Raw genomic sequence first — 20,799 nt, 5'->3', positions numbered from 1 at the left:
CCTGGACTTGATTGACTATTTCCTTTCCCATATTAGGTAAGTTTTCAACTATAATCTCTTCAAATATTTTCTCAGTCCCTTTCTTTTTCTCTTCTTCTTCTGAGAACCCTATAATCTAATGTTGGTGCATTTAATGTTGTCCCAGAGGTCTCTGAGACTGTCCTCAATTCTTTTCATTCTTTTTTCTTTATTCTGCTCTGTGGTAGTTGTTTCCACTAGTTTATCTTCCAGGTAACTTATCTGTTTTTCTCTGTCAGTTATTCTGCTATTGATTCTTTCTAGAGAAGTTTTAATTTCATTTATTGTGTTGTTCATCATTGTTCGTTTGCTCTTTAGTTCTTCTAGTACCTTGTTAAACATTTCTTGTATTTTTTCCATTCTATTTCCAAGATTTTGGATCATCTTTACTATCATTATTCTGAATTCTTTTTCAGGTAGACTGCCTATTTCCTCTTCATTTGTTTGGTCTGGTGGGTTTTTACCTTGCTCCTTCATTTGCTGCATATTTCTCTGTCTTTCCATATTGCTTAACTTACTGTGTTTCGGGTCTCCTTTTTGTAGGCTGCAGGTTTGTAGTTCCTGGTTTTTTTTGGTGTCTGCCCCCAGTGGGTAAGGTTGGTTCAGTGGCTTGTGTAGGCTTCCTGGTGGAGGAGACTGGTGCCTGTGTTCTGATGGGTGGGGGCTGGATCTAGTCTTTCTGCTGGGAAGGGCTGCATGCAGTGGTGTGTTTCGGGGTGTCTTTGAACTTAGTATGATTTTAGGCAGCCTCTCTGCTAATGCGTGGTGTTGTGTTCATATCTGCCTAGTTGTTTGGCATGTGGTGTCCAGCACTGGAGCTTTCTGGTCATTGTGTGGAGCTGGGTCTTAGCATTGAGATGGAGATCTCTGGGAGAGCTCTTGCAGATTGATATTACATGGAGCCTAGAGGTTTCTGGTAGTCCAGTGTCCTGAACTCGACTCTCCCACCTCAGAGGCTCAGACCTGACACCAGGCCAGAGCACCAAGACCCTGTCAGCCACACAGCTCAGTAGAAAAGAGAGGAAAAAAGAAAGAAAAAAATTAATAAAATAAAATTATTAAAATAAAAGAATTATTAAAATTTAAAAAAATATTTAAAATAATAAGAAAAAAGAAGAGAGCAACCAAACCAATAAACAAATCCACGAATGATAGCAAGCACTAAAACCTATACTAAGGTAAACATAAAAATCAGAAACAAGTCAATTGCAGACAGCAAATCCCAAGTCTGCAGTTCTCCCAAAGTCCACCATCTCAGATTTGGGTTGATTCCTTGTCTATTCAGGTATTCCACAGATGCAGGGTACCTCAAGTTGATTGTGGGGATTTAATCTGCTGCTCCTGAGTCTGCAAGGAGAAAATTCTCTTTCTCTTCTTTGTTTGTACAGCTCCTGTGGTTCACCTTTGGTTTTGGCCTCACCTCTTCCTGTAGTTTGCCCTCAGGCTTCTCTTCCCACCCAGACAGGACATGGTTAAAGCATTGGCTGATTAGGGACCTCTGGCTCACTCATGCAGGAGGGAGGGAGGGGTAAGGTAGTTATAATTGGAATGCAGGACGAGCCTGCTGCAGCAGAGGCCAGAGTGAGGTTGCAACAGCCTGAGGTGTGCCGTGTGTTCTCCCGGGGAGGTTGTCCCTGGATCATGGGACCCTGGCAGTGGCGGACCGCACAGGCTTGCTGGGGTGGGGGGGATGGCGGCGTGTGGATAGTGACCTGTGCTTGCACACAGGATTCTTGGTGGCTGCAGCAGTAGTGTTAGCATTTCGTGTTCATCTCTTGTGTCTGAGCTGGTAGCTGCAGCTCATGCCCATCTCTGGAGCTCATTTAAGCGGTGTTCTGCTTTCTGTGGGCAGACAGGGAAGGAAACCCCTCTCCTCGCGCTCCCCGAAACAATGGTCTCTTGCCTCTTAGGCAGGTCCAGAGTTTTTCCTGGACTCCCTCCCGGCTAACTGTGGCACAGTAGCCCCCTTCAGGCTGTGTTCATGCAACCAACCCCAGTCCTCTCCCTGAGCCCGAGCCTCAGCTCCCACTCACCACCCGCCCTGGCAGGTGAGCAGAAAAGCCTCTCAGGCTGGTGAGTGCTGGTCGACACCGATCCTCTGTGTGGGAATCTCTCCGCTTTGCCCTCTGCACCCCTGTTGCTGCGCTCTCCTCTGTGGCTCTGAAACTTCCCCCCCCACCCACCCCCCATCTCCACCAGTGAAGGGGCTTCCTAGTGTGTGGGAGCTTTTCCTCCTTCACAGCTTCCTCCCAGAGGTGCAGGTCTCGTCCCTATTCTTTTGTGTCTGTTTTTTCTTTTTTCTTTTGCCCTACCCAGGTACGTGGGGAGTTTCTTGCCTTTTGGGAGATCTGAGGTCTTCTGCCAGCGTTCAGAGGTGTTCTGTAGGAGCTGTTCCACATGTAGATGTATTTCTGATGTATTTGTGGGGAGGAAGGTGATCTCCACGTCTTACTCCTCTGCCATCTTGAAGGTCCCCCCCCCAAACTAATGGTTTTGATTGATTATTTAAATTTCCTTTTTTTTGTAGTTAAGCTGTTTTTTTTTCTTTTCCCCCCTTATTTCAGATGTAATATTTACATTTTTAATATTTGTCGAGTTATAGATAAAGATATCTCAGTTTAGGAAGTAGTGAAATCTGTTGCATTTATCCATTTGGTTAAATTCAAAACATGCTAGATAATACTGTTGAAATTGTTTTTCTCTCTCTGAAGTTGGTTATGAGATATATTGAAAGATTAAATCAGTCTCACATGCATTCTAGCAATAACCATCATCCTCACTTCTTGAGAACGACGTATCATATAAATCTAGACTGCTAGGATTACAGAGACCGTATAATTTGACTTTTTGGGTGGACATGCGTAGCCAGTCTTTTTCTTTTTTAGTTTATGAGGAGGTCCAGCAGGCTGGTTTCTTCTTAATAACCACCTGGCCTTATGTACAGCTATAGTCTTTTATCCAAAACCCTTGGGGCCTGTTGTGTTGTTATTTGAATTAAAAAAAATATATTTAAAAAGTAATACAGTATATATGCTGGCTGATATTTTATATATGATGTAACATTCTTAGCAGGGTCTGAAGAGTCACTCTATAATTAAACATTAATATTTCTGCAGTGAGATGTATGAATATTCACATTAAGTGGGACAAGTGGATGGAAGAGTCTTGTATCAGTTTGGGTCAGTTATGAAAAAACTTTGGATTCCAGAATTTTTTGAATTTTGAATTTCAGATAATCAGTGGTGAACCTATAATAAATTGTGTTATTTGTTATAATATTAATAGGTATAATGCTTTTTACAAATAATTTAAAATATAACAAAATTATATATCTTTATTTAGTGTTTATCAGTTTTCCCACTATTTCACCTTTTATTTCATTCTCTAAAATATTTTCTTTGTACAGCTGTTGTATTCTCGAGGATTGCTAATTGATCTTCTAATCAAATCTAATGTTAGTCGATATGCAGAGTTCAAAAATATTACCAGGATTCTTGCATTTCGAGAAGGAAGAGTGGAACAGGTACTGTGCTGAGCAAGTATTGTAACTGAGTATGATTTTGAGTTACTGTGTTTTATTTGAGAAGGATAAGCAAATAAGATTGTTATTTTCCTGGTAAAGCAGCATAATCCAATCCTGCATGGTGATTAACAACTGTAAATAGTAAGAGATTGTCAATTAAAATGTGTAATGTTAATTTTCTCATGATTTATTCTGCAGCTTGATGTTGGTGTTGAGAAAGTGTTAATTTCAGACAGCGTTGCTAGATTTGAGCTGTCATTTGTTCCCAGTTAAGGGTGACATGCTTGTGACCTTTTAATGGCATAAAGAGCAACTTGGCAGGATTAAGTAAGAGAGCTCACAAGTTAATTAGCTCTGAAGTCAACAGAGATGCCATAAGAACTGATGGAAAGTAACATGAAACAGCCTGATTAGAAAGGAAATAATAATATTGTTATACTTAAAGGGAAAGAAGATGTCATTTGGAATACTTGTATCACTAGGAAGCAGTTTCTTAACTTTTAAAATCATGTTTTTCAGGTTCCTTGCTCCAGAGCAGATGTCTTTAATAGCAAACAACTTACTATGGTAGAAAAGCGAATGCTAATGAAGTTTCTCACATTTTGTATGGAGTATGAGGAACATCCTGATGAATATAAAGGTATTGTTTTTCATTAAATTTGTTTTCTTACATTATTTGAGATTTCTTATTATTTTAATATGCTTGCTCTGATTTAGTGAGCCACTCGCTATGCTTTTAAAATATTTTTACTTTGCACTGTCCAATAGGTTAGCCTCTAGCAAAATGTAGATATTTAAATTTAAATTAATTAAAATAAAATAAAATTCAAAATTTGTTCCTCAGTCTCACTAGCCACACTTCAAGTGCTCAGTGGCCACATGTGGCTAGTGGCTACTATGGCTACAGTGCAGCTGTAGAACATTTTAATCATGACAGCAATTCTGTGCTGGGTGTTCATTTTTATTCTTGTTAATTAAACACTGCTGTCAACTGGTTCTTCATAGATGATACTCCCTTTTCATTATCCATTAATTTTTTTTTTTTTTTTTTAAAGTGTCCAGAGCTGGATGAAATTAGCCTAAGGGTCATGAACCAGAGATTTCCTGCCCTTATATTGATAGCCTCAAATTCCTAATGTTGGAGGCTTTTAGGCTCTCTTTTTTTTTTAATTTTATAGCTACTTTATTTATTTATTTATTTATTTATTTTTGGCTGTGTTGGGTCTTCGGTTCGTGCGAGGGCTTTCTCCAGTTGCGGCAAGTGGGGGCCACTCTTCATTGCGGTGCGGGGACCGCTCTTCATCGCGGTGCGCGGGCCTTTCACTATCGCAGCCCCTCCTGTTGCGGGGCACAGGCTCCAGACACGCAGGCTCAGTAGTTGTGGCTCACGGGCCCAGCCGCTCCGTGGCATGTGGGATCTTCCCAGACCAGGGCTCGAACCCGTGTCCCCTGCATTAGCAGGCAGACTCCCAACCACTGCGCCACCAGGGAAGCCCTAATTTTTTAATCATTTTTTAAAATTGAAGTATAGTTAATTTACAATGTTATGTTAGTTTCAGGAGTACAGCAAAGTGATTCAGTTATATTTATATTATATATATATATTCTTTTTCATATTCTTTTCTGTTATAGTTTATTGCAAGATATTGAATATATTTCCCTGTGCTATACAGTAGGTCTTTGTTGTTTATCTATTTTACATATAGCAGTGCGTATATGTTACTCTCCCGCACGCCCATCCATTAATTTTTTTATCAGTCATTAAAAAATCTGTATGTTTTTTCATTTTTCCAGGATCACTTTTGCTTGGAATGTTGAATTATTTAGTTTGATTGATTAAAAACAAGCTAGATAGTATGGGGGTGAGAAACCCCTGGATTAGGCAAAGACATGGATGGTTTCTAATCTTGGCTTTGACCCATCTCACTGTGTGATCTGGGACCAGTTACTTCAGAGTTTGTTGAAAGTTGAATACACCACTCTAATATCAGAGCTTTACACTTAAAGTGCATTGAGCTGGAAGAGTTATCCAAAATAGGAATATACTGACAATTCACTTATAAAGTTACAATGAGAAATACAGCAGTTTGTTTTTATATTAGATGGAATATTAAAAGTCTAGCGCTTGTTCTTAAAGCTTCAAGTCCATTAGATACTGCCAGATTGTTCTCCACAGTAGTATAAACTTATATTCTCTTAGGAAATTTTTATAATTTTTGTTTATATTATTTCTATAAAGTTTTTGTCTACCACTAACAGTCCAATTACATTTTTTCTGTTCTTGGCTTAAAGAAATAGTATTTAGGAGATCCTTATGTTTTGAGGTGTGATTATAAGGCAGTAAGACTGATTCCACTAGCCATACAGAAATTATTTTCATTACGTTTTAGTCATAGTTCATTGTTCGTAGTTTTAGGAAGAAATAGCAATTCAAAAAAATCAAGTATTACTCTATCGTTTTCACCAAAAAAATTGCCATTTGTCATATTTAATATTTCAAAGTATAATTATTGGCATTATTCTGCAGTTTTAATGATAATAAAGTAAGATTATTGCCAACTGTGGAAACCTGTTGTGATGATTAATGAATTATTTAATAATTTTCTAATTTTTTAAATCCATAAAATACTAAACAAAGAATCATCATTTAAAGCTTAAAAATTGTATCATCAGTCCAATTAGGATAGTGAGATTGTTTCTAGTTTTTTTTTTTTTGTCCCCCCACAATCAATGGTCTCTGTCTAAAATGTAATAATATTACCACCTGTGTCCTTTGCCAAGTGTTTTAAACAGACCTGATCTAATTTTTGTGCAGTGGTTTTAAATGGAAGTTTGGTTTTGATTTTAATTGATAAATTTTCATCTTTCTTTTCATAGCCTATGAGGAAATTACATTTTATGAATATTTAAAAACTCAGAAATTGACCCCCAACCTCCAATATTTTGTCCTACATTCAATTGCAATGACATCAGAGACAGCCAGCAGTACTATAGATGGTCTCAGAGCTACCAAAAACTTTCTTCACTGTCTTGGGCGGTATGGCAACACTCCATTTTTGTTTCCTTTATATGGCCAAGGAGAACTCCCTCAGTGTTTCTGCAGGTAAGACAGGCATTGGTTTTCTTATCTCTGTTAAACTGATACTTGAATAACAGATGAAAAATAGAAAGACAAACATGAGATTTAGTCAAGATTTAGTATATGCAAACATATACTTTGTTGTTCTACTCTTTTATAATCTGTTTGCCTGCCTACCTGCTTACCTAAATGATATAATCAGTCTGGCCTGTTTTTGAACTTTATAAAATAGAATCATACTGTAAATTCCATTTTCCACTCAGTATTATGTTTCAAAGCATCATCCTTGTTGTGTGTGGTTATAGTTAAACTTATTTTTCATTGCTACATAGTATTCCATTTTGAACATACCACAAGTTATTATTCCATTTTTCTGTTGATGAACACAGGGTTTTTCCAGTTTTTTGTTGTTATTAACATCCTGTGTATGTTTCAGAGTATACAAGTTCAAGATTTTCTCTAGTATACATATCTAGGAGTGGAATTACTGAGTCATGGGATATATGAAGGTTCACACAAGATAGTGCCCAGTTGTTTCTCCAGAGAGTTGTACCAGTTTACCTCCCCCAGCAGTATATAAGAATTCTCATAGCTCTACATCTTTGCCAACATTTGGTGTTATCAGACTTTTTAATTTTTGTCAGTCTAATTCACATAAAGTATCATCACATTGTATTTTTATTTTATATTTCCTGGATTACTAACGAGGTTGAGCATCTTCTCATATGATTATTGGCTATTCATGTTTTCTCTTTTGGGAAATGCTTGTTCATGTCTTTTACCCATTGGTCTGTTGGGTTGTTGTCTTTTTCTTATTGATTTCAAGGTGTTTTTATATATTATGAATACTGATCTTTTCTCAGTTAAATGTGTTGCATATATCTTGCCTTATGGTATTTATGATGCATGGAGGTCATTAAGATTAATGTAGTCAAATATAGCAATCTTTTCTTTTATACTTAGCACTTTTGGGGGTAGTAGAGCATAGTAGTTAAGAACCTGGACTATGGAAACAGACTGCCTAGATTTAAATCCTGGCTCCTCTATTTATTAGCCATGTAACCTTGGCCAAGTTTCTCAATCTCTTTATTATGTTTTGAGAGAGTCAACTTTTGGGTTTTTTGATTCTCTGTGTCCTAGTTCATTAATTTCTGGTCTTTATTATCCTTTATTTTGCTTTCTTTGGGTTTTGTTCAACTCATCCCTCCCCTCCCCTGCCCTTGCAAATTCTTAGGCTGAAACCTAATGAGTTAAATAGTCACCTTTTTAATTTTCTAATATAAGCATTAATATGGTAAAGTTCTAACTATTGTTTTGAATCTTACACAATTATTATATATTATTTTCATTATCTTTTAATCCTAATTATCTTAATTTCCATTGTGATTTCTTCATTGACCCATGAGTTATGTATTTTAAAATAGCTAATCTGGTTGATTCTTCTGCTCTTACCATCTCATTTAATTCTACTGTGTCTAGAAAATATGTTTTTATGGTACTAAACTAAAGTTCTTTGAACTTTATGACTTAGTATATCATCAATTTTTATAATTTTTCCATGTGTGCTCAAGAAGAATGTGTTTATCTAGTTGTTGGGTACAGGGTTCTCTAATTATTGCTCTTGAAGTCTGATAAGTCAAGCTTCGAGTTGTCATTTTCAAACTTTATTTTTATTGAAGTGTTTTTTCTTTGATCTGTCAATAATAGAGTGATGTGTTTTGAAATCTCCCATTATGATTTTTGATTTGTCAGTTTCTCCCTATAATTCTGTCAATTTTTACCTTATATTTATTTTGAGACGATTTATTAAGATCATATAGGACTACCATCGTGTCTCAGTGGTTAAGAATCCGCCTGCCAATGCAGGTGACATGGGTTTGAGCCCTGGTCTGGGAAGATCCCACGTGCCGCGGAGCAACTAAGCCCGTGTGCCACAAATACTGAGCCTGCGCTCTAGAGCCCGTGCTCCGCAATGAGAAGCCACCGCAATAAGAAGCCCGCACACTGCAATGAAGAGTAGCCCCTGCTCGCCACAACTAGAGAAAGCCCGCGTGCAGCAATGAAGAGCCAACGCAGCTAAAAATAAATAAATTAATTTTAAAAAAAGATCATATAAATTTATAATTGTTTAATCTTCCTGAAGAATTTAATGTTTTGCATAGTCTGCTGACTTTCTCCATCCCTAGTAATACATTTTTTTTCTTAAAGTCTAGTTGGTCTAATATCAAAGAGCTACTCCAACTTTTTAATATTTGCCTGTTATATCTTTCTCCATCCCTTTATTTTTCAACTATATTTAGAGCTCTAAATAGCAAATTATTACATTTTTTAATTCCATCTGACAATTTCTATCTTACCAAGTAGTGTAAGTGCAGTTAACAGGAGTCTATTCCTTCCTTCTGAAGTATATAATTTTAAAAGTTCCTCTAGTTTATGCTCTGGGCAGTTAATGCTTTCTAGTTTGTGTGCATATGAAAATAACTTTTTTTTACCTTTTTTTCTTGAGTGAATATTTGTTAGGTAAACATTTCTACTTTGGCAGTTCTTTTCTCTCAGTACATTAAAATTTTATTCCACTGTCATTTGGGTTCCATTTTTGTTGTTGAGATGTTTGATGTCAGCCTAATTGTCATTTCTTTATAAGTGATATCTCTTTTTTCTCAGGCTGTTTTTAAGATATTTTGTCTACAGTGTTCTGCATTTTCACTACAGTGAATTTAGGTATTGGTTCCTTTGTATTTATCTAGCTTGGTATAGGCCAAACCATATGAAATTAACAATATTAAAACATTTTGACCTACAATTCCATATGGTTCAAACAACTACATTGCAAGTTCCTCTATCTGTGAATTGTCATTTATTATTTTAGAAAATTATCAGTCAGTATCTTGTAAATGTTGTTTTCATCCATTGTCTCTTATTTTCACCTTTTTGGAACCACAAATAGGTATGTTTTAGAACTTAGCATTCTCTCTTCCATGTTTTTTTTTTAATTATTTATTTATTTATTTATTTATGGCTGCATTGGGCCCTCGTTTCTGTGCGAGGGCTTTCTCTTGTTGCGGCAAGTGGGGGCCACCCTTCATCGCGGTGCGTGGGCCTCTCACTATCGCGGCCTCTCTTGTTGTGGAGCACCGGCTCCAGACGCGCAGGCTCCAGACGCGCAGGCTCAGTAGTTGTGGCTCACGGGCCTAGTTGCTCCGCGGCATGTGGGATCTTCCCAGACCAGGGCTCGAACCCGTGTCCCCTGCATTGGCAGGCAGATTCTCAACCACTGCGCCACCAGGGAAGCCCTCTTCCATGTTTTTTAATCTCTCTTTCATATTTTCTATTTCCTTTTCCTTCCTGCTACATTCTGGGTACCTAATAAAGGTCTGTTTTCCAGTTTATTAATTCTCTTCACCTGTAACTAATCTGCAATTTAACCCTTTTTTTTTACTCCAATATTTTTATCTTTCATTTTTAGAAGTTCTGCTTTTTCCCCCCAAATCTTCCTTGTCATTGTTTGATAGTCTCTTTTGCTTGGTCATTTCTTTCATATACAGATATTTTATATTCTGCCATGTGTTATTTCTGTTGATTTATATTAATGATTTATTTCCTTGTGCCATGCTTATTTTTGACTGAGAATTTGTATTTGATTGATTTTAATCTGTGGAAATCTGGGGGCCCAAATTAAGAATGCTTTCCTTCAAGAATTATTTGTGTTTTCCTTCAGCCGGAAGGCACTAAGACTTGGGACCATTCTAACTCCCTTCAGGGGGTCCTTGCTTAATAAAGGAACCCCAGATACAGCTCCCACACTGATACAGGCAACACGACTTTTTTTTTTTTTTTTATTATTTCAGTGTTTGTTGCTCAAAGCTTTGAGTTCAGCTCAGGGTTTGTACTGTGCATATGTGTGTTTGGGGTTGTGGATTTCCTATGGACATTTCTCTTATCTCCTTCACTCTCAGCAGTGCAATAAAAATTATGTTTAATGTAAAAAATAGTATTTTGTTAGTAATAGGAGGTCCCGTCACAGTATCTAGTCCAATATGTGATTTTATGAATGGTGGTAAGAATGTTATAAATTTGAAAGTAACTTAATTCTGAAAGATAGGTCTGTGTAATTCCAGACAAGTTCTTCCTCCTCCACCTATTGTCAACGTAGGGATGAATGGGCAGTGTCATGTTCCCCAGGACCAGAGGTCCTCCTATCAATTGAAACTAATAGGGGAGTTCTATGGGTTTCTTAATCATTCTTTTCCTCTTCCTGTGCCTTTGCCCAATTCAAAGGGAGCTACACTACTTTCTCTCATGTTCCCACTTGCCACTTACTCTTACAGAACTTTAGGGTAAGGAATAGGGACAGAATGAACAGGTCACTGGGGAGTGAGCAGAAGCTCACTGGCTTCCTTACCAGCACTTTATGAAAATGGAATATTTAACCTCATTCTTATTTTTTCACAAAATCCGTTTATTTCCTTTCCTAATTCATATATTTGTAAATATATATTTAATGTTTATTTGTTGTTTTTAAGGGAAACAACATTTAAAAGTTTCATTTGTTTGTCCTGTACTGATAAAAAATTTGAATGACACCCTTATGTGTTGAATTCTAGACAAAGGAAATATTTTTCGCCAAAGATGATTGTAACCTTCTTAAGGCTGAGGTTTTATCAGCCTTCTATATCTTTTTATCCTCTGCAAGCCTATCTCAGAATTTTGTGTGTGGTTCATATTTAATGTTTGTTATAAAAATTATATCTCGCTCTCTCCAATTTGAAGTGAATTGAAATTTCAGGGAATGATATAATTAAATGTATATGTATACGTGTAGATGGATAGATATTAAAGACAACAACAAAAGACTGTTATGTTTGAAGTAGTATATTAAGCTTTTGGGTGGTTCTTTGGTAATTAAGGCAACTCTGAGTTCTTCCTACATATTATATATATGAATCTGTGTGTTTATAAATTACAATAAAATGCATTTACTTGGCCTAGGGATATTAACTTTTAATTTTATATTTGATTCCCTGCATAATGCTTTATAATTTCATATAAATATTGTTCTGTTTATATCCTAAAGTACTAACATTACCACCATCTATACATCATAGTCTACACTTTTTAATCACCAGGTTATCAGAATTAGGTATCACCTGTTCTGTGATTTCTAACCACCGTTTTATATTCTGTTTTAATATAACCCTCTTAAGCATTTCTCACAGCCAGTTACAGTGTGTTCTCATCAAGGCTACTGTTATAAATGGCATGCATGCATATTTATGTGAAGGATTCAAAGACTTTTGTAAGTCATATCCTTGCATTCTAAATGAATTCTGCATAAACAGTATAACATTTTAACTACTGGAGATAACTTTCATGAATGGACACCCTTTGAGGTTTTTATCAATTTAAATAGGTAGGGGTTTTTTTCAGCAAAGAAAATGAAGCTTATTTATTGTACTACCTACTACCCATTGATATGTCAAGATACATAAATTGGGCCATAGTGGAAGAAAGTCATTGAAACCTATATATTTTTCTAGTCTAGCAAGCCATAGAATTTCCCCTACTGTATATTAGTTGGTTAATATTTTTTCTGGCACACTGGGCAGGATATGTATGCAGTATATAGGTTTTTAAACTCTCACACTGTATCTTCCAAACAGAAGTCCTTTTTAAGCCCTAACCAACTAATTTGTTTCTGTTATCTGTGTGGTTGGTAACATGGTAGCCTTTAAAACTACTTTCTAGTTCAGAATGGGTTCCATATACTGTGTCATGTTTTCATAACCTATGAAATGGAGCAGTACCTGTGGGAGCAAACAAACTCTACATTTTTTTCTTTTTTTTATAAATAGACTTAGACTGCCCGGAGATTGTTACTTGTTTTTTGTAAAGAGAGAGAATTTAACTAATAGTTTACTAGGTAATTCAGCCTTCCATTCTTCAGATTTCAGCCTACATTTTATTTCCTTTTTTTTCCTTTAATGTAGTGGGATTGTTAAAACATACAGAATGAGTATGTTTTACTTTTAACATGTAATATAAATTGTGTGTGTGTGTGTAAAATCACCACCGAATATTTTGTACCAGGTATTCGCATTCAAATATCGTTTTCCTGAGTATTGTATATGGAAAATTGAATAGATGCGCGATCTACCTCAGGAAATTGTGGAACACACATTGATTAACTTAGAGCTTTTTAAAAAAGAGAATGAAAGAACACCAAAAGTCCAAAACATATAAGTAACTTGCTCAAGATTATAGGAATAGCATGGAACAACAGGAAAGGGAATCTCCCATTTGATACATTCAATCAGTAATGGCAGAAAGAATGATGCCCCAAATGGGCCACATAGATGCTACTATGATTTTGTCATAACCATGGAATTTGTTTTTTAATATAAAGTATAAGGTATTTTATATTTTGTCTTTTTTCCTCTGCTTTAAAAAAATAACTTCTTTAGTCCAAAGTCCAAGATCAAAACATACACTTTACTGAATGTTGTATTGTTCCATTTGGAGAACTCATAGTATAAAACATTTCTCAGACCAAAGTAACCTGCTTATTTTGTTCTGTAATAACCAAGTTTTTTTATTCAGAGAATTTTCAGAAATCTAAGAGATGTTTGTTAACCTGGATCAACATATTTGAAAACCAAGAGAAGCCTTAAAATTGATGAAAGATTATACTGATGGAAAATTTTATGAGTTTATTTATGGCTTCAACTGCATGTGAAGTCAGAAAAAGCAAAATTGAGATGGCTTTTTACTGTCTGCCCCCAATGTTCTTACCCCTTCACCCCAACAAGTGTGGGCTAGATTATGGATCTAGAATCTTTAATGGTACATTTTTTCCCCCTCAACAGCATTCTTCTTAATCTCTGTTCTTGTAAAAATCTCCCTACTATTCTGCTAGTGATATAACAGAAAAACTTAGAGTTGGAAGAATGCTGTTATATTGTTTTGACTGGTTGTCTAATTTTACAAATGAGGAAAGTTAAGGTAAAGAGAGGCTGAGGCTAGAAACCAGATTTCCTGGTATGCATTCTACACAACTCACTTCTTCTACAATGTTTCTTTAAACAATGTTTTCTGGAAAAAAATTAAGAGGAGATAGTTAATAAAAATATTGTTATTTGGGGGGATTTTTAAATATTTGTGGTTTAACAACTTGTAATTTGCTATGATTACTTTTCTCACGGTCAATGCATAGTCATTCCCCCACCACCACCCACCACCCCCGCAAAAAAGGCAGGAGAGAATAAGGGCCATTCTTACCGTGTTCTAGAAACATGTTCTGATTCTATGCCCAATAGGAAATACCAGTTTAGATGAATAAAGAAATTATGTCAACTTCCCAAATTTACCTAATTGATAAAGGTAAAAGGAGAAACAGACCATGAGCAAATCGATCTCCCCCCCACCCCTATAACTTGTATGTATGCATTTGATAAACAGTAATGCAGATGAGCCCAGTAGCAGTTATGTTTTATACGTTTTGGGGACTAGTTAGCATTGATCTGTATTATGCTCCAAATCCCATTGGTTTCCTCCCACAGTGTCATAAGTAGAACTCCACGATACACCTAGGTGCAGAATCTGGCCCTATGTCTAATTGTTGGTAGATTTGACCAATCCAAATGTATGTGTGTGTGTGTTTATGTAAAGCTTGATTATTGAATCAAGCCTTAAATATTTGAAATTAAATGTTAAAAAATTGCCAGAGTGAATTAAAAAGAAACGGATTAATTAATTGAACATCAATTATATAAATCATATGGTTAAGAAATATTTTCATAGTGGATCTCTACACACTATTGTTTTGCAGCAGTGCAGCTGAATGGAACTGCATTGAAATATACCAAAGGTTCTTAATCTAGGGTCCATAGGTCCTTGGAACTTATATATAACAGGTTATATGTATATCTTTATAAAAATATTTGTAGTTTCATCAGATTTTCACAGGCATCCATGACCTAATAAGGGTTGAGAACCATTGTTAGGAATTTTCTATAAAAGAAAGCATTATTTTTTTACTCAGATAATCATCCGTAACAGCTTATAAAAAGAAAAGGTTCTAAAGAGTGAATAGCAAAGGTGCTTCTGGGCTCTAAAGACCAGGGAGAGATGGGAAAACTTGAAAATATTGCTATTGGAACTGTAATTTGCAGGCACCTCTTTGGGTAGATGCAAGCAGATATCTGTGCTCTAGTGGTATGGAGGAGAAGAAGTAAGTTTAGTGCAGTGAACCAGAGTGTACATTTTCGAGCCAGACCAATGGGGTCAAATCCCGGTTTCACCATGTACTAGCTGTGTATCATTGCACAAGTTATTTAACCTCTCTGTGTTCCAGTTTCTTCAATTTTTCCATGGGGATAATAATAGTAGTATCTACTTTATAGGTTGTGAGGCTTAAAGTGAATTAATATCTAGAAAGTGCTTAAACAGTGCTTGCCTTAGTAAGTACTACATAAGTGTTAGGTGTTATTACTCTTACTGTTACTATGATTATGATGATTACTGCTGCTGTTGCTGCTGTTGTAGAATGCTACCAGGGCAAGTATGAGACCAAGTTAGGGACTGAGCTAGATTTGTGTTCTAATCCAGTGGGTCAACAAACTTTTTCTGTAAGGATCAGATAGTAAATAGTTTAGGCTCTGCAAGCCATATGGTTTTGGTTGAAACTATTTGCAGTCTTAGACAGTATGTAAAAGAATGGACGTGGCTGTGTTCCAAAAAAACTTTATTTACAAAAATAGGTGGCAGGTTTTCCGACCCTAGTGTAATCAACTGGATAGACTTGTGCCTACAAAACATAATGATAATTTTTTTAAAACCCTGATGTTAGGAAATTATACAAAATTGCCTGAGTGCAGTACCTGGTATTTATTAGTCATTCATTAAGTATTTGATGGATAAATGAGTGGATAGTTGGTATTTATGAATTGCTGCAAAAATTAGGTGTTAAAGGACCCATAGAGCAGTATTTCTCAAGCTTTCACTTACGTCAGAATTTAACAGATTACTGTGTCCCATTCCCAGAGTTTCTGACTTGTAGATCTGAAGTGGGGCCTGGAAATTTGCATTCTAATAAGTTTCCAGATGTTGTTGATGCTGCTTGTTTAGGGAACACTACGAAGAGGAAGCAGCCAGGGGAATTGCTCTCTGGGCCCAATTCTAATCAACAAGAAGGAAAATATTTAGTTAAAGTGACAGAAAACTTGTGAAGAAGCATCTCTGTCATTTGTTATAAGTTTGATTATTTTAATTTCTTCCCATTTTAATTCAACAGCTATTTTTTAAGCGTCTGTTCTCTGCTTTATACTCTCCTAGGTGTAGTGGATATATATGAAAAGGAATATGACATAGTCAGACTTTGATGGCAGTGTCAATAGTGTTTACTGTAGTTGAGGAAAGAAAATAAAATGCACACTCATGGACCAATTAAAGAATAAGAAAACATATTTCATCAGGTTCCAGAATGTGCAATGCAGGAATGAATGCCATCAGTACTCAGAAATGATTTGAAGGAGCCTAAATAGATATGACATGAAATTAATTTAATCAAAGCACACAGATGACACTTAAGAAGTTATAGGAATCTCAGACTGCTCTGTTAACCCATCCATTTCTAGAAAAGAGCAAGAAGATTGGGCTCCACTCTATGCCAAGAACCATCAGTGGTCTGACCCCGCCTTGTCATTGAACATGGTCCATTTCTGTGAGATACATAATTGTTCTAGAGGCTCTTGATTTAGGCTAGAGTTTCTCAATTGAAGTATTGTTGACATTTTTGGCAGTATAATTCTTTGTTGTGATGTTGGAAGAGCTGTCCTGTGCATTTTAGGATGTTTATTTAGCAGCATCTCTGGCCTCTACCCACTAGATGCCACTACCTTCACCTACCTACTTGTGACAGACAAAAATATCTCCAGACATTGCCAAATGTCCCCCGGGGCAAAATAATCCCTGTTTGAGAAATGCTGGTTTAGTCCAACTCAGTAGATATTTAATTTGGTGTAGTCTACTCTAGTTAAATGTTGACAGGCAGGGAGAATAAAATGTTCTTTCAGGTCTTTCTTACAATCTTCTTACTCAACTTTTGGTTCTATAATCTGGAACTATGTAAAAATTCTTTAAGGAACAGAACAGTTTAAAATCTCTTGGCACTTGAATCAATGGAATAATTCATGTAGATCATTTAGCAAAGTATACCTGTCAAGAGATGTTAAATAGCCATTAAAAAGCAAATTTTGGGGTAACATATAATCTTAGTAGGTAGGGAAAAAAATGAAAATACTGAAAAAAAAATAAAGCACACAGACACTTTTATAAATAAATGCAAGCCCTATTTCCCACCCTAGAATTCCACCCCTAGAGTTAACCATTGTTAAGTTAGTTGCATATCTTCCCATATTTCCCATGCTTATACAGATATCTATGTATGAACATGTATGTATATGCATACTTAAAATGTTAAGGGCTGAACAGTTCTCTGATATATGGACCTATGTGCCATAATTTATTTAATCATTTTCCTATTGTTGGTGTCATCATGCTTAATAAAATTATGTCTTTATTATATAAGAAATATAGGGACTTCCCTGGTGGTCCAGTGGCTAAGACTCTGCGCTCCCAATGCAAGGGGCCCGGGTTCGATCCCTGGTTGGGGAACTAGATCCCGCCTGCATGCCACAACTAAAGATCCCGCATGCATGCCACAACTAAAGATTCCACATGCATGCCACAACTAAAGATCCCATGTGCTGCAACTAAAGATCCCACGTGCCACAACTAAGACCCAGTGCAACCAAAATAAATAAATAAATAAATTTTTTTTAAGAAATATAATTTCATGTACAGAAATTTTGGAAAACAGGAACAGAAGTATTACTATTGATTATTATAGTTAAATCCCATCACCTGTTAACAATAACCACACTAAATATTTTAGTATGTTTTCTTTTCCTTTCTTTCAATCCACACATTTAAAGAATACATGTAATTACAATCCTCTTAATTTTTTTTAATTTGGCCATCTTCAATTATAGCATAAGCCAACTTATAGCCATCATCTTAAAAACACATATCTCAGCTTAAAATAGACAGCAGTGGAAGGCCGGTATAATAATAGGCGTTCTTCAAATTCAGGTGTACTTAACCTGGCTTCCAATGCCTGGAATAAACCACCTGGGTTTCAGGAGTTTGGGGGTAAATACCCTGAAATCACATTCCAAATTTTGTGTGTGTAATGTGCATAGCTGCATTTTTTAGGAGGTTCCTAGTTTCTGTCAGTGTCTCAAGGGGTGTATCACCCCTCAAAAAGGTTAGGAACCACTGGAATGTACTATTTCAATTGAGAACTGTCCTTATTAAATTAGAATAGCATTGTAGAATAGGTTAACCAAAAGCTTGTCTCCCAATAGTTTGAGGACTATTTTTTGAATAGGCTTTTTATAAACTGTAAAATCCTAGAGGGTAAAATAAACACAGTGACATACCTCATTTTTTGAGTCTTTTGTATATGATTTTCAAGACAGTTTTCCCTCTAGTTAATAGTTGATATTGGCATCGAGATGATACATAAAGTATAGGGGGTAAGCGTGATGATGTTTGTATGATCACTTGTTTGTTTTTCCCTTGAGGAAAGAGTATTGTGTGGGATAAACTGCAGGGTGGTGAGATAATCCATCATTTTGAAACCTGTTCTCTGGTGATGGATGGATAGACAGGTAAAGTAACTCAATAATCTTCATTTTTTTCCAGGTTATTCACAGATCAGTGAGTGTTGTCGTTAATAAAACAATGGAATGCTTTTGTGTCCTTTCCTGCATTATTCCTCAGGTTTTGACAGGAAAAGTCTTTTAATTTGGGAATAACCTCTTATTAAAACTTACATTACACTTAAGTGTGTGGTGCTGGAGCATTTATTGTGACTTTTATGAATATATTAGAATTATATTGGCTACACAAATTATACAGTTTCAGGTTCTACTTTACTAATAGTCCCCTTCCCCTTTCAGTGCTAATTCAGATACTAGATTAAACTCACCCAATCATTTTTTCCTCAGGTAACTACACCAGGTCTATGTGTGCTATTCCAGGTCTTAAAATAATTCTAATAACTTGTATTAGAGTGAAAGGTGGCTGACTATATATAGGGCAAGAGTGATATTCGAATTAAGTCCAATGATATTTGAATTAAGTCCATGTTTAGAGCTGAAATTTTAGTTTGATTAAATTGAAAGGTAACACTGTGTGATTGCATAGACTAACTTAAGTATCATTCAAAACAATTCTTAAGCCATCTCTTTGGAGCCAATATATTATTATGCAACTGTAATAGAAATAATATGTGAAGTGTGTTTATTTTCAAGTCAATTCAAAGAGTAAAAAAAAAAAAAACCTTAGGGCAGCCAGATTACAAAGATCTAAGGCTTTATTTGTCAGCTATGTTAGATAGCTGGGTTTCCAGGCGTTCTCTGCTCTTCTCTTGTTTAATTTGGTTTTGTTCCAGATTGATCTAATTAATATGATCATCTATAGTTGTAACAAAGCTGTTCATTTCCAATCATTCATCAGTTTATATTCTACTTTGGTAAGGAGTGCTCAAAAACTGAATCTTTTTATAAAGTACCTTGTATTTCCAAGAAAGAAAGTTTTCCATGTATTATAAAAGTATCAGTATTAGAATTGGGTTCTGATTCTAGCTCTGTCATGTTATTATTTGCATGAACTTGAACATGTCATTTAAATTCTCAGAGCCTCAGTTGTTTTACCTGTATTATGGGTAATTAAATCTAATCCTACCTCCTGACCTGGGCTATTGTGAGACTTAAATGTGATGATGTTAGGGGAAGTATGTTGAAAATTGTCCAACACTGATGATGTAGGGTATTATAACAAAAATTGAATGACTTCACAGTTTTGGTATTTAGAATGAATGTTTTTGTAATTACTGAAACATTAATTTATATATTGTAGACCAGTTTATACAAACTAGATTTAAAATTTAATTATGTAATTAAATTACCTAATAATTTGAGTCTGTTGATAGATATATTTGCTGTATAAAATTAAGTCATTTCTATGTCTCCTGTAGTTCCTAGCACGTAAATGGGTACTCCATAATTTTTCTTTTTTTACTATTGAATTTGGTATACTTTTCTCATACATAGTTAACTGCTTGGAACTTTGGCTGGCACATAATAGGTGCTTAATAAGTTAAATATTTTGAAAACGGAATTAGAAATTACCATGGAAAGAAATTAAATACTGCAGGACAGAAACTGTTTTATATTTCAGGTACTAGAGAAATAATTTGTAAAAGAGAGCTCTCTTGGGGCTGAAATAATTAATGTAGCTTTTAACCATTCCTCCTCCTTATTTTTCTATCTGTTCATGCCTCATCTTCTCCCCTCTCCCCAAATTAGGCAATAGGTTCTCACTTGCCTGATACATTGAAATAGAATAAAAGTTTTGCCAAAAAAACACCCCACTTCCATATGGCAAAACTTCACCAATTTCAATCTCACCAGTTTAACATTCATAACAATTTGAATGTTTTTACTTTATACTCTGTAAACAGTTTGCTAAACAAATGAGTAGCATAAACAGGAAGGTATATTTAGCCTACTCAAGAAGCCAAACTAGTTTCAACTAATTATTTTAATTACTCCTACAGTTTTTAATTCACATACATTGAATATAATACACCTGTAATTTTTAACTTACATTTAGACTGGTATCCCTACGTTAATTCATACACGTGCACATGTATTTGTAAACAGCCATATTTTTCAAACTTTTTGCTTACCCAACTGGAGTTTTTAAAAGAAAAATGGATATATGTATATGTATAGCTGATTCATTTTGTTATAAAGCAGAAACTAACACACCATTGTAAAGCCATTATACTCCAATAAATATGTTAAAAAAAAAAGAAAAATGGGTTCACAGTGTGGCTATTTTTCTTAAGTAAATCTCTTTTATATTTGAATTTGAAAATACTCATTTTTGAATCTATAATCTTTAATTGTGGTCCCATATACATAGACCCATATTCTTCAGGTGCATTTAAAAATAGAAGGAATTAACTCTAAAATAACCTCTTTTGAATTATGCACATTTGTTGAATGAGCAATTAACTTTGATCCTAATTTTATGTTTTAACATATCATAT

At 35.5% G+C, this 20,799-nt stretch overlaps 1 protein-coding gene across 2 annotated transcripts in view; it reads left to right on the top strand.

Annotated features, from left to right (window-relative positions):
* CHM (CHM Rab escort protein) overlaps window positions 1-20,799 on the top strand; it is a 182,341-nt gene that overhangs the window by 75,952 nt on the left and 85,590 nt on the right. For both annotated transcript variants that reach the window (XM_057538845.1, XM_057538846.1), the window contains exons 6-8: window positions 3,425-3,541; window positions 4,061-4,181; window positions 6,419-6,644. In XM_057538845.1, coding sequence (XP_057394828.1) covers window positions 3,425-3,541; window positions 4,061-4,181; window positions 6,419-6,644 — 464 coding nt within the window. The remainder of the gene's footprint in view (window positions 1-3,424; window positions 3,542-4,060; window positions 4,182-6,418; window positions 6,645-20,799) is intronic.

This window comes from Balaenoptera acutorostrata, chromosome X (assembly GCF_949987535.1).
Source record: "Balaenoptera acutorostrata chromosome X, mBalAcu1.1, whole genome shotgun sequence".
NCBI lineage: Eukaryota > Metazoa > Chordata > Mammalia > Artiodactyla > Balaenopteridae > Balaenoptera > Balaenoptera acutorostrata.
The sequence above is the reverse complement of the archived record's forward strand: the minus strand, read 5'-3'. Positions and strand labels throughout refer to the sequence as shown.